The sequence below is a fragment of the Orycteropus afer genome, unplaced genomic scaffold, assembly GCF_000298275.1.
Source record: "Orycteropus afer afer isolate SDZICR_OR568_19922 unplaced genomic scaffold, OryAfe1.0 scaffold00258, whole genome shotgun sequence".
Classification (NCBI taxonomy): Eukaryota; Metazoa; Chordata; class Mammalia; order Tubulidentata; family Orycteropodidae; genus Orycteropus; species Orycteropus afer.
Genome location: NW_006921845.1, coordinates 2,229,716 through 2,244,774, shown reverse-complemented (window position 1 = coordinate 2,244,774; position 15,059 = coordinate 2,229,716). Strand labels below are relative to the sequence as shown.

Here is a 15,059-nt window from a genome sequence, read left to right as displayed (position 1 = left end):
CCCAACCTTCCTTCCGAGGAGTGGCTGGTGGGTTTGAACCGCCAGCCTTCTGGTTAGCAGTCAAGTGCCTTAGCCACTATGCTATATAGATAATTTAATTTTTAATGATTTATTTTGCTGTTGTTGAGAATATGCACAGCAAAACATGCACTGATCTAACAAGTTCTACATGTACAATTCTGTGACATTGATTACATTATTTGAGTTGTGCAACCATTCTCACTTTCCTTTTCTGCATTGCTCCTTCACCATTGACATAAACTCACTCTCCCTAAGTTCCCTATCTAAACTTTCAAGCCGCTGTTGTCAGTTTGATCCTGTGTAGGTAGATCTTGAAAAAGCATAATGCTTAAAGAAGACATTCTTTTCTAGTTAAGCTAAAACTACTGTTTAATTTTAAGAAAACTTCAGGAGATATTTTTGGTTTAAGGTTTAAAGATTATCTCAAGGAAAAAGTTTCAGAGATTCATCCAGCCTCCATAGCTCTGGAAATGCTAGATTCTATGAGAATCTTTAAATTTTGTTCTGCACATTCCCCCTTTTGATCAGGATTCTTCTATGAAATCTTTGATCAAAATGTTTAGTAATGGGCTACCACTGGGGTGTGTGTGTGTGTGGGTAGAGTGAGTGGGGGAAAAAAAAAAGTTTATAATGGTAGCCGGGCATCATCCAGTTCTTCTGACCTCATGGCAAAGGAGGTAACTGATCATGGAGGCAATTAGCTACATATTCCATTTCCTCCTCCTATTCCTTTTCCCTTGGTTGTTCCAGGGGAACAGAGACCAAATATTGTGCCTTGGATGGCTGCTTTGAAGTTTTAACACCCCAGAACTATACAATAAACATGTAATGAGATCAGTTAACTAGGATGTCTCATGAAACCATGACCCTAAACCTTTAAACCAAGGAATCAAATCCCATGAGGTGTTTCATTGTACATAAGCAGCCTCAGGAGTGTCATTGTTGTCAAGAGATCTATCACATGACTTCTGCCAATTCAACTTTTTAAAGGTGTACAACTTACTGACAGCACTTACAATAATTGGCTGTGCCAGTCTACCTTTAATCAATGTGATTTTTCATCACTGGTAAACTGAAACTCAGTATTTCATATGCAATAACCCCCTTTCCTCTTCTCTTCCTCCCCTGGGAACCACTAGTTAACTTTTTTTCTATACATTTGCCTTTTCTTATCTTTTTATATAATTGAGGTTATATAATAGTTGTCCTTTTGTGATTGACTTATTTCACTCAGCATAATGTCTTCAAGCTCCATCCATATTACAGTATGTATCAAGATTTCATTTCTCCTACTGACTTAATAGTATTCCATTGTATGTACGTACCCAGGAACAGATTACTCAAGCAAGCTAAGCATGGAGCATGGGCTTATAATACAGTGAAAAACATGTGAAACTATTCACTATAGATTAGTAAGTAAGCACAAGTAAGCCTATGCTTAAGTTGTTTACTGGGTCCCATCCCTATTGGGGATGGTAAATTTGAGAACAGGCTTTGATTCTGTAGGAAAGTGCTATGGGATTGGAAGAGAGAGATGCTAGACAGAAGCAGAATAAGTAAACATGTGCTTCCTTTCCTTATTGGGTAATCTGACACTGTGTATTCCACATTTTGTTTATCCATTCATCTGTTGATGGGCCTTTCTGGTCTTTTGTAGACGATAAAGAATCTCCCATTAAAATCATATACCCTATGGAGACGTAACAACTTTACTTTTATAAGCCTACACTTTACATTCATTTCTTTGATTATTCATAAATTCATTTGTATGTTGATGCATTTACCCATTTCCCAAGTAGCTAAATGTGCCAACTACAGGGCTTGGTATTACAGACAAAAAGATACTGTTCCCTGTTTGAAGCCACACAGAAAAGATAGAGAATACCTATCTTGTTAGGTGTTGTCAAGTCAATGCTGACTCTAGTGCCCCGATAGGACAGAGAGAACCCCTTACTATACTAATAGAAAATGACATAAGCTATTTTAGGAATTCCTGAGTGGTACAAACATTTAAGTGCTCAGCTACTAATAGGAAGGTTGGTGATTTGAATCCACTCGGAGGGACCTGGGAAACACTCCTGGTGATCTACTTCTAAAAGATCAGAGCCATCAAAAACCCTATGGAACACAGTTCTACTTGGACACATGTGATTGCCATGAGTCAGAATTGACTTGGTGGCAACTGGTCAAGCAACTCGAAAGGTATAAAGGAAGTGCTATGGGAGAAAAGATGGAGACAGTGCTCTCTGCCTGGGAGAGGAGCTGATCTCGGGGCTGAAGGTCTTGAAGGAAGGCTGGGAATTAAATAGAGAAGTGGTAAAGAGGCATCTAGATTGGGTAAAATCAACCAGATCAATGGGGTTTGGAGGTGATAAAAAGCAAGGTGTGAGGCTTGAGGGCACACTAGGATGCAAAGTACCAACATTAGCTTAGGGGTTGTTGTTGTTATGTGCTATGAGTCGGACCTGACTCATAGCGACCCCTCCTTGGGTTTCCAAGGCAGTATCACTACGGAAATAGATCTCCCCATCTTCCTGCCAAGGGGTGGACGGTGGGTTTGAACCACCAGCCTCCTGGTTAGCAGTCAAGTGCCTTAGGCACTGTGCTACCAGAGCTCCCAGCTTAGGGGTTGTTGTTGTTGTTATGTGCCGTCGAGTCGGCCCTGACTCATAGCGACCCCTCCTTGGGTTTCCGAGGCAGTATCACTACGGAAGTAGGATTGCCCAACCTTCCTTCCGAGGAGTGGCTGGTGGGTTTGAACCACCAGCCGTCTGGTTAGCAGGCAAGTGTCTTAGCCACTATGCTACCAGAGCTTAGGGGTAGTAGAGAGCAAAATCCTTTAAGAGTGAGTCCCTCACAGAGGTGTTGTGAGGGAGATGTGGAAGGGTGGAAAAGGGGGACAGAAAGGAAAAGAGGCAACACACAAAAATGAGCTTTACATAGTTCACACTTCTCTCTCATTAAATGTCAGCCCTAAGAGTAGGCAATATTGGGCACAGCTAGAGAGATTGAGCAAGAGGAAGGTCAGCCTAAGGTGGCAGGCATGTGGGGGACTATCACCTGGATCCCTCAGGGCTTGGGAGGTTGCAGGACTTTGGGAACAGGTGTGAGAGGTAGTGGAGCAGAGACGGTGGCTGCAGAGATGCGGCCTCCTTTCCAGCCTCCCTTTCTTTGGTAGGAAGGAGGTGAGGTCGAGCCTGCCACCGCTTGCAATTGGCTGGAGCAGATGGGGATGGAACTTCTCCAGAGGAAGGCAGATGGAGACCAGGCCTTCTCTGAAAACCCAGGCTCCACCCTCCTGACCCAAGAATTCCTTCTGAGTGGGAATTCTAGGTCTGCAGAAATCTGGGACAGTCAGTTTAGCCCTCTTTAGTGGGGGTAAAAATCACACTTTTGGCTGTTCAGGTCAGTGGAAAAAAACAGACATTTCTCTTCTCACCTTGAGGTTTTCCTTTCCTCCCAAATATAAAAAGGAAATGTAATTCAACACATTTCAAACCTGGGTGTTGGGCTCATTGGAGTATAATCTTGGTCAGGACAAATGACTGCCTGGGAAGTAGAGAAGGTAGAAACTTGTACCTCCTCTTGGTTAAGCCAAATCCTCCAAGACCAGGTGGACTTCAGTCCCTGAGTGGCCTCCTGCTGTGTGTCACTGCATGGATGTCATCAGTGCTGCCTTTTCACTTCTGTCTTCTCTGGATCAGGACTGAAGGCAAAAGCAAACTCAGCTAAAATCTCCCTTTTGGCTATTTTCAACCTGTACAGCCTAGGCAAGGGCATCTTAGCTCTTAAATCCCACCTTTCTGATCTGAAAATAGGGATAATAATACCTATGTCACAGGTTGTTGTGAAGATATAAGGAATTACTTGTATGAAAATGCCTAGCACAATGCCTGGCACATAGTAGCTGCTCAGTAAAGCCATTACTTGATGCTGAGGACAGAAATAAACCAACCAGTCATTTGTCCTGGCTGGCATAGTCTAACCTGGCACAGGCATTTGGAAGCAGGTAACAGAGAGGACAGAGTCCCTGGGTGGTGCAAATGGTTAATGCGCTTGGCTGCTAACTGAAAGGTTGGAGGTTTGAGCCCACCCAGAAGCACCTCAGAAGAAAGGCCTGGCAATCTGTACTTGAAAGATCAGCCACTGAAGGCCCTGTGGAGCGCAGGTCTATTCTGATACAAATGAAGTCAGCACAAGTCAGAATCATCTCCTAACAACTGTTTTTTTATTACAGAGAACAGAGCCTGGGAAGAGAAGGCTTATACCTGCAATCAGTATGTTAAGCAGCTTAAGAAAGGACACCTCTTGCTCAGGGCTAAATAATTCAAAGTTACTTCTCCAGAGCAGCTGCAGACAGCTGGGGCACAGATGGGGTCCATAAGCCTCCTGAGGTCCTGGAACAGGGCCAGACTGCCATAAGGACACCTGAGAACCAGCTCCTGCAGGGTCAAGGAGCAGCAGTGGCTGAAGCTCTGAAGGCTTGCCTGGTGCCAACTGACTTCAAGCATTCTCTCCAAGTATCTATGGGCTGACCCTCTCCCAGCAGGGGCAATCATGACAATAACAACAGCCAGCTCTGGTGTCATAGTGCCTAAGGCATTTGACTGCTAACTAGAAGGCTGGCGGTTCAAACCCACCAGCCACTCCTTGGAAGAAAATTGGGCAATCTACTTCCGTAGAGATACTGCCTCGGAAACCCAAGGAGGGGTCACTGTAAGTCGGGATCGACTTGACAGCAGTGGGTTTTTTTTTTTTTTTTTTTTTAATGTACCAAGCAGAGTGCTAAAATTCTTTATGTGAGTTACTTCATTTAATTTTCACAACAAACCTACAACATTGTTATGAGTCCCAATGACAGATGAGAAAACTAAGTGTAGGAGGTGAAATAACTTACTCAAGGTCACACAATTATTAGGTGGCCAAGCTAGGCTCCAGCCCAGGGCCTTGCGACCCCAGAGGCCAGGCTCCTACAGCGGCCGTCACACTGCTGGGCCACAAGGAAGCCTTATGTGCCTTCCCCCACTCTTCCCTTGAAGAGTGATTGGAAATAATTGGAACTGTCACTGGAAGTAATGAGAAGTGACAGAGACTGGGTTGGAAGGCCTATTCCTCCAAATCCGAACCATCCCCACAAACCCAAGACTAAATTTAAACAATGAAGTCACAAAGCAATTTCCCTCTCAGGGATTTGATTTTTCCTTTTTTTTCCTTATGAAAGGAAGTAAGAATATGTCAGGGGCTGAGTCTCTGTTCAGTACAATGGATTTCTTCTGGAACAGAAAATTCCTTCTCAACTTGATCCTATTTGCTTTCCATGTTGAAGAATACTATTAAAACTTTGGGTGACTAGACTGCCATTCTTAATCAAGAGATCCAAATTCATTGATACATATATCTTTTTTCAACTTCCTATGAGGGATGAAGTAGCTATGTGGCTGACACGTTGTGATGAAGAATGAGGCCATAACTTTCAATAGGCAAGGCCATCAGGAAGCTCACTCTCTCCATGAAGCACCTGGCTGAATGCCAAGGACACACACCGCTTAATCAATCCTTTCTGATGATGGGGCAATCCATCAACTAGCTAGCTATTGATTTAGCACCAGCCTCACTAATGCACACGTGCTGTGAGAGATAGAAGAGTATCAGACACAGTGCCCAAAGACCCACATGAGAAGCAATACCCTAACTCTACTAGACAGCACATAATTAAGTTGCTTCCTTTTTGGGACTCCCAGAAACCGTGGTACTTTCCTTGATGATAGCACTTTCATATATCTGTAATTTCTTGTTTATGAACATGTCTCCCCACTGGCCGGTGAGTTCCTTAATGGTAGGGACTGCATCTTTCGTACTACTGGAGTCTCAGAGCCTAACACAGGGCTACAGAAGGCACTCGGTTACTGTTTTGTGAGTCAGTAAAGAATGAAATGTTACAGCACAGATCTGAATGCTAAAGAAGATCCTAGAAGGGAGCTGCATGAGCTGCTGTCAACACCAGGAGTTCAGTTGTTTTAATTTAGCCTTTACATCCTCTGCTGTTTCTGTGTCTATGCTGTTTTACCCATTTCTCTTCTTCCTCCTCTTGGCCTTCTCCTCTGTTGCCTTCTGTGACCCACACTCTCCAGATCCCCTCTGCTGCCTCTCTTCAGAGAGACCTCTAATATTCCACCCTTAAAGAAAACCAAACTCACTGCTGTTGAGTTGGGTCTGACTCACAGCGACCCCTCTTTGGGTTTCCAAGGCAGTATCACTACAGAAGTAGATTGCCCAATCTTCTTTCCAAGAAGTGGCCGGTGGGTTTGAACCGTCAGCCTTCTGGTTAGCAGTCAAATGCCTTAAGTACTATGCCACCAGAGCTCCCTATTCCACCCTTTCTGGGGTGGGGGGAGCTATTCTGAAGATAGCTGCTCCTTCTCTCTTCTCATATGGGCACAGAGGAAACAGCCTACTCTCCTGCCTTGGATTAGAACAAAGCAGCATTCAGTCTTATCACCACTAGACTTTGGCAGGAGCTACACACACAAAGTGATCTGACTGACTGTGGCTAACAAAATAAAGGTTGTTTGATTTCAGCATTCTTCCCTATTTTGGTCTATATGGTGCCAAAAGCAATAAACTTTTATTTTTCTAGTATCCAGACAGTTACAAAGCTCAGATAACCAGAATTTTTTTTTTTTTTCCTGTACAGTCTACATTCTTTTTTGGAAGCAAGTCAGTCAAAAATGCTGAAGACAGGAATCTAACTTGAAAAAGCAACATGTAGGGCTAGTCATACCTGATCCATGTACTTTCACCAATCGCAGCCTCAGGATCCTGTGCTAACGAAGAATGGTCCTGTGTCTGACCCTACAATAGGGCAAGGATTCCATACAATATCTTTGAGTACTACAAGTCTTCTGATTAATTAGAAGGAACTGCCTAAGGCACTTGACTGCTAACCGAAAGGCTGGCAGTTCAAACCCACCAGCTAGCTACTCCTCAGAAAGAATGTTGGGCAATCTACTTCCGTAGTGATACTGCCTCAGAAACCCAAGGAGGGGTAGCTATGAGTCGGGGCCAACTCGATGGCACATAACAACAACAACAACAGTAGCCCATGCACAATATATGTAGTAATTCTGGGCAATATACAATAGTCCTGGGGTTAGTGTCCTGGCTCATTTACTAACAGGGTGATCTTGAGAAGCTCACTTTATACCTCTGAGCCTCAGTTTATTTATCTGTAAAATAGAGTAATAACATTTACTTTCAAAGATGGTTTGAGAATAAAGTCTGATAATTTACTTGGTAAATTGTTAAACCCCATACAAATGTTAGCAATTAGTTATACCATTATACTAGTTCTACCCATATAATCCCCCCTCAGGGTAATCATGGGTCAGGTTAGTACTACCCACCCACTGCCATCGAGTAGATTCTGACTCATACTGACCCCCACTGGGTTTCCAAGGCTGTAAATCTTTACAAAAGTAGATTGCCTCATTTTCTTTCTGCGGAGCAGCTGGTGGATTTAAACCACAGACCTTCTGGTTAGCAGCCAAATGCCTTACCCACTATGCCACCAGAGATCCTTGGTTAGTACTACAAGCAGGTTAATAATATACAATTCACATTTCAAAACCCAATGAGAAGATCAAATCCATATAAATGGACAGTGTATGGGATTTATTAATACACTTAATCTGTGCACTTTATTATGTGTAAATTATGCCTTAATTTAAAAATAGAAGAAAATGCTTAATGGTTGCAAACAATTTCACACAATAGGCCCTCTACACTGAAGTCTATCCTAGATGTCTCATCTGCTTGGATGAGGTCCTTTTGAAGGGTATTTCAGTTACCAAACTTCCTGTATAGGAGAACTTGCTTGGCTAGCAGTGCCACAGTGCAGATCTAGGAAGGAAGTCACTAATGCCTTAGTCACATTGGATAGATAAGTCCTTATTGGCTTACAATTGTATGCTAAAAATTGCCATGGTGTACAGTGCCTGAAAAAATCAGACAGGCTTGGTGATATTTGTGTGTTTCTGACCACAACCACATCCAGACCAGGAGGTAATTCTTAGGACGAAAAATCAAGAGAATGTAAGTGGTTGAGAGGAACTTAGAGATAACTTTAGTCTAATATCCTTATTTTGCAGAGGAGGAAACTGAGGATCAGAGTGGTATGTGTGACTTGCCCAGGTTAATCCAACAATAATAGAAAAGAGGAGCTTAAGATTCTGATTTTCAGTCCTATTCCTTATATATGCACACCTATATCTTTGAGACTTTGGGTATATAATTCCCTTTATTTCCTGCACAAACCAGACATTATACACAGCACTACAGAAGTTTCCAGAATCTCCAGTTAGGATGGCTAAATTGAAATGTTACGACATCTGCCCTATTTTTCAGACAATTTCTCAACATATAAACCAATGCCAATTATTCAGCATTTAGCTCATTTGACTAAGCATCTGAAGAGCAACTGATCTTGGAGCTGAAACACAAGAGTTGAAAAGGAGGGAGACACATTTTTCTATCTCAAAAATGTGTGATAGGACAGATTATAGAATTAGGGTTCTAGTCTTGGCCCTTCTACTAAGCTAGCTGTGGAACCTTAGCCAGAGTTCTCTAGTTTTTGGTTTCTTCTCCATGATAAATGAAGGGGTAGGTTCAGTTTAAGGGTTAACTTGCTTTCCAAGAATGGGCATCAGGAGATCAAAGAACTCTTAGAAAGTGCAGGCAGGCAAATTATAATATATATGAGTATTTTTCTGGGACTTGAATTCATGGTCTCATGATCTGAGGTTCAAAATTATAACAGCCACTGATTTAGACCATCTCTACACTTCTCCCTGATTCTGACCATCTTTGACTCTATCTTTTAAAAGTGTCTCTCTAGTTCATTTTCATTAGGTACATTCATGGAATACATTCATGCGTATACTGCCCAGCTGAGCACAAGACAAAAATAAGAGGAGACAAGATATATCAGCCTACCGGGACTTAATCATTATTATTACCATCACTGTTAACATGAATAGAGGGGAGGACATGGAATCCTACTGAGACCTGTCATTGTACCACACACTAAAGCACTATGCATTCAAGGCTTTCCCAAACTCATTTTCCGCTTAACCAAACTCCGTCCACATCCATCTCCACCTGAATGAGGCTTCAAAAGAGAAATCTTTAGTTAATCTGGTAATAACATAAGTTTTTATAATAAATACAAACTGGTCCTTGTCCACATTATGTTCTATGTATAACAATAATAATAATAATAAAATTGTAGCTGGTCCTATTTGCATGAATGAACAAAGAAGCATAGAAAAAAGCTGATTAAAACTGGGTGCTTCACAGTTCTGTGAGTCCTCTGTCAAAAGTAATGATCCTCAACATCTTTCACCTCTCCTGACCTTGTTGTCACTAGCTCCTGTTGAGTTGGCCCCTGATTTCTGGGGATGCCCTGCACAATGAGATGGACTAAAATGCTGCCACGTCTGGCACCATCTCCATGATCAGCTGTAGATGGGACCATTGTGATCCACAGGGTTTTCCTTGGCTGATTTTTGGAAGTAGATCACCAGGCCTTTCCTCCTAGTCTGTCTTAGTCTGGAAGCTCCCTTGAAATCTGCCCAGCGTGACAGTAACATGACAGATGAGTGGTGAGTACACATGAGGTGTATTGGCCAGGAATCAAACCCAGGTCTCCCACAGGGAAGGTGAGAATTCTACCACTGAACCTCCAATGCCACCAGCCTGGGCACACTATTGTTCAAAGAAAGGCTATATCCAGCCCTTAGAGCTGCTGCTTCCTCCATGGGCTCTGATTCCTCTATGGGCTCTGATCCAGCAGGGATAGCATCAGTCCTATCAGGGTTCCTTTTGTGTTACCCCCTCAGATGTGTGTCTGTGGCTCACCAGGCTCTTATCAGCTTTCCTGTCTTATCCCTTGTCCTGATTCTTCAGCTCATCTCCCCCATGACTTCTTCCTTAACAGCTTAATCAATTTAACTGGGATGTCATGAGTCTCAGTTTATCTGACAAAGGCACAGACGTGGCAAAACTTAATAGCAAGTGTGAATGATGGAAACTCAGTTGTCCACAACTCTAAGTCAGTAGTCCTATTTTTCTTTCCACATGACCTTCTTAGTTTGTAACAGTTTTATAAAGATAATACCAAGAAAGAAATCATGAGAGATATCTTCCATGATAAAGGCAGTGTATCAACTCAACAAATTACTTCCTCACCAGAGGAATAATTACACATAGTAGACATGCAGTAAAGAAAGACCAGATTTCAGTGGCATCTTTTGATCCATGTTTTGGCCACTTCCTATTTCCTTATGAGCTAAGAGAATGAACATCATTATGTTTGGGTCTTGGCATACCAGCTGATGACAACTGACCATGTGGGCCAAAGTCACTTGTCACTTTCTACTGTCAACTATGCCCAACACAGTGCTAGTCTATAGCAGGTGCTCAAAATCTGAGTTCTGTTTCCTTTCCCCAGACCTCACCTGTAGGGCAAAATCATGCTGAAATCTCATGCTCTATGGAGAGAACTGAAGAGAACTTAGTTACAGAGAGTATCTTTAAGATTCCCTCTGTAGTGAAGGGAGGCTGTACAGCACTGTGGCTTAGAGAGCACTCTGTGGAGATTGATAGCCTGAGTTCAAATCCCATCTGTGCTCATTATAAGCTGTGCCATTGAACAAGTTACCTGACTTCTTTACACTTTGATTTCTTTATCTGTAAAATGGGGATGATAGCAGTGGGTAGCCAATAGGGTTGATGTGAAGAATAAATGAGTTAACAAGACAGTACATACAAAGTGTTTCATAAATAAGCCTGTAATAAATGTTTGCTATTTTTAATAAGGCACCTCTGAAGTATGATACTACCAAACATCTGGTGACTGGCAGTTTATTAGTAGCAGTGGTAACGATGCCAAGTGTGCACAGGAGCACTACTGAAATACTTGGCTAATATCTAAAAGAGCTTGGGAAATAATGCCTCCTCTACTTGCCTTCCTTGAGCAATAGTGTGGGCTAATTTACTTCTTTTATTCTTCTAACTTGGGTGATTATTGGACTGAGGCTGAGTCCCAAAACGTACCCACCGAGTCAATTCCGACTCATAGAAACCTTTTAGGGCAAAGTACAACTGCCCCTATTTTAAGGAAGAAGACTGTCTTATCTTTCTCCAGGAGAGTAGCTGGTGGGTTCAAACGGCTGACCTTCTGGTTAGTAGCCTAATGCTTTAACCACGACACCAGCAGGGCTCCTAAAGCTGGGTTAGACAGGGCTGAACGTGGCCTGATTGCTTTGTAAAGTTTCACTAAAAAAAAGACCGAACCCTCTATCCACTTATTTCAGGTTGACCTTTTAGTGCTTGTTCACTTTTGAACTTTTGTTGGTGGTTCTTCTGGAGTTTTAGGCTGTCACAGCTAGACAGGATTAGATACCACCCAGTTTTCTTACTTTAGAGCCAAGAAGACTGTTGCCTTGGATAGTTAGTGAGTTGTCCAAGGTTACACAGCTAGTCAGTGCAAAGCCAGGACTAGTTAGTTCTCAGGTAACCTGACGTCTTCACTCTCCCACATCAGCCTGGCTCTTTGGTCTTAACTCTGGCTTACTTTTGGTCCTGTCTCCAGGCAGACCCCAGGCTGCACTGATGCATCTATCTCAGGGACTTTTTTTAAGCCTCCTCCACCTCCCAGGCTTGAGCTTGCTGGTGCCTCCCCTGCCCCAGGAGCCTAAGTCTTTCACAGGAGGGAGCTCCAGTTGGCTCTTGCCCAAACACATTCCTGATGTGTACCTTTTTTTTTGCAAACCTGCTGTCTTTCCGACAAGGCCAATCAGCCTGGGCCTTAGGGTCTCTGAGGACTCAGGAGATATGACTGGGTAATATTTGGAAGGGAGCCTAGGAGGAGGTCTTCTCTGCCCCAGAGCCTTTTTTCCATGGGGGGGTGTGGGGGGATGGCACTTGGTCCATTTCTCTGTTCTTCTTTTCATTCCACTTTTTTCTGTCTTTCTTACACTCTCTTTGCTCAGTCTCCATCAGCCTCACCCTTCTGCTCCATATTCGCATTCTCCTGTTTTCTCTTTCCTTCCCAACCCTACCTCTTTCTTCCTCTCACTTCTTTGTGTTATTTTCAGTGTTCCCACCTTCCTGGTTCTCCTCAGGCTCTGCCCCCCCCCATCCCTCTCCAGCCCTGTCTCTTCCCCATTCCCTTCCTCTTACCCTTCAACACATCTGTTTCTCATCTGAGCCCTCAGAGGCGCCTGTTTGAAACAAAAAAGCTTCCCCCACCCTCAGGAACCTGGCACAAAAATTCCTGGATAAATCTTCCCTCTCCCAGTTCTCGTTTCCAGGTATTCCTAAAACTAAACACCATCCTCAAAAGGACCCTCCACACCGAACGGTTCTTGGCCAAACTCGACCGCGCGGAAGCCTGCTCAAGGGCCAGATGTTTGAGACATTTTCGATGGCCGACTGGGCGGCTCTTTGCCGCCCAGATGTGCTCCTCCGTTGCAGGGGGTGGGGGATAGGGACGGCGGACTCAGGCTCACTCCAGGGCTGCGGGGACAACAGTTCCGAATCAGTGTGTCTTCGCCCAGATGGGGTTTATTAAGGGCATGCAAATTCCTGCCCTCCCCGAGGCACTCACCTAGCAGGAGTAGGAAGAGGAGGACGGTCATTCCGATTCCTGGACGCGGGCACCTCCCCGCTCAGCCGCTCCCTGGCTCCGAGGCCGCCAGGCGCAGCGAACTGACTTTCGTTGAGCTGGGCGCAGCGCCTGCGGGTGCGCGCCGGGTGGCAGCTGCCATGTGCCGGCGCGGAGCTGCCCCGCGCAGCGGGGCCCAGCGCCCCTTCACTTCGGCCCCTGTCCTCCCCCGCGCAAAGGGGCTTCCCGCGTTTGCCGTACCACCTCGCTCCGGGACCAAAGCAGGGACCAGGGTCAGGGAGGAAAAGGAGAGGCTGCAAAGCGCTCGCTCGTAGTGGAACTCTTCCCTGTTTGGAAAGAAAAAGGAGTAAAGAAAGAGAGACGAGGAAAAAAAAAAAAAAAACCTAGAGTGAGCTGGAACTACATGGTTGCCTCCCACCGGAGCCCCTCCCTCTCCCGCTCCCTCCCTCGCTCCCGCCTACCCGGCTTTGGGGTCAGCTGTGGGGCCAAGCGACCCGGGAGTGGTGTGAGTGGGCCCACCCGCACGGCTCTACGTGGGGGCAGGGAGGGGGTCAAAGTGGGCGTTGGGGGCCCTCGAAAGGCGGTCTAGTTGGTAGAGGCGTGGGATTGATCTGTGTAAGAGAATCAGGGATACCATCAAGAGCCAAAGATGGATGAGGCCTTGTCCTTGCTTGGCCTCAGAGCTCATTTTGTCCATCCCTCCGCATTTCTCTTGCATCCCTTTTCTCTCACACACACTCTCTGCATCCATTTCTCTCACAAATCTGTAGTTTTTCTTGCTGTTTATTTCTCTCAATTTCTCAGATTCCTCTCGTCTTTGCTTTCTCATCTCCTCCCTCCTCTTCTATTCTCATCTTTCTTCTCTTCCTCTCACCTCTCCCTCGTCTCAGCTGCTCTCTTCTCCCCTCCTTGCTTATCTGTGTGTCCCCCCCCCCCCCCCGAATAAAACTACCCCACTGACCATTTGGACAATTAAGCATCTGAGTAAGATAGTCAAACAACCGGGTTGGTTGTCACTCCTCTGACTTGATGCCTGCTTTGGCATCTCCCTTGGCCTCTTGCCCTTGCTCTTCTTGGTGCTTTAAGTACTCACGGTAATCACCCTCAGAACTGAGCAGAGCCAAGCTAAGTTCTCACTTCAGGGGAGTGGGGATCCTGACCCCAGTCAAATCGCACCTGCGCTTGAAGAAGCTTTGGGGCAAACTGCTTTGCATGTGGTCCAGGACAAATAAGCACCACCCCCTTTCAGAAAGCAAAGGCAGAGGGAACGGAATTCCCTCCGTGCTACGACCAGCGCTCCTTGGGATCAGGTCAAGAATGTCCGCAGAGGGCTGCAGGCAAGCGAGGCTTCTGGCGCTACCAGTCCTACCATTCTAGGATATGCCACTCGGGGCCCAGCGCGTCAGCAGCAGAGGAGGCTGGAGGAGGAACCAATAGTGGGGGCGGGGCTCAGGTGTCTACAGCCAGCAGGTAGTGCACGTGTGCCCTGAGGCCCTCAGAAGCCCTACCCCCTTCTGTTCGTCAGTCTCCAACTATCCCCGGAGTAGCAGCCTCTCCTGTCAGCCTCACTGAGGCCTGAGGATGTAATCTCTCACTTTAATTACTGATGCAGACATTGGATGTTGAGAGTCCAGCCAGAACTCAGAAACCGAGTTGCTGTGGTTGTAAAAGAGGTTAACCCCTCCAGGGCTGGCAGGCTCCTGGGTCACACATTGGCCCGTTTTTTCTATTCTTCTTTCTAGGGGTCTTAGAATCCCTGAGCTGCCAACCAAGACAGTACAGCTGTGTGCTGGTGAGTCGACTGCAACTCATGGTGACTCCGAGTCAGAGTAGAATTGTGCTCCATGGGGTTTTCAGTGGCTAATTTTTTCAGAAGTAGATCACCAGGCTTTTCTTCTACTCTTAGTCTGAAAATTCCACATCACAGCAACATGCAAATCTCCACTGACAGATGAGGTGTGGCTGCCTTTGAGGTACACTGCCACCACTACCACCTCCACCCAATAAACCACCAATGACCCATATGTGCATAGCCAAAAAACTAGATTATTGACAAAAAACTTGATAATTGACATTTTTTAAAAAAATTGGAGCTAGTATATCATGAACACAGACAATGGTCCAGGAATCATATTAATTATTTAATATTTATAATTTTCTTTAATTCTTTTTTTTTTTTTTTTTTTTTGTATTTTTGGTGAAGATTTACAGAGCAAATTCACTTTCCATACAGCAGTTCACATATACTTTGTCTCACATCATTTTTCACAGTTTACCACAATGCAACCACTCCCCTCCCTCTTCCTCCCCATAGTTACCTCTTCCCAGTGTCCATCCCTCCATACTCTCCTGC

The 15,059-nt window shown here is 44.9% G+C and overlaps 1 protein-coding gene across 1 annotated transcript in view; it reads right to left on the bottom strand.

Annotated features, from left to right (window-relative positions):
• Positions 1 to 12,719, bottom strand: part of LOC103204768 (CXADR like membrane protein) — a 146,617-nt gene extending 133,898 nt beyond the window's left edge. Inside the window, exon 1 of the mRNA XM_007949972.1 lies at positions 12,689 to 12,719. Within this exon, the coding sequence (XP_007948163.1) occupies positions 12,689 to 12,719 (31 nt within the window). The remainder of the gene's footprint in view (positions 1 to 12,688) is intronic.
• Between the last annotated feature and the right edge of the window lie 2,340 nt (positions 12,720 to 15,059).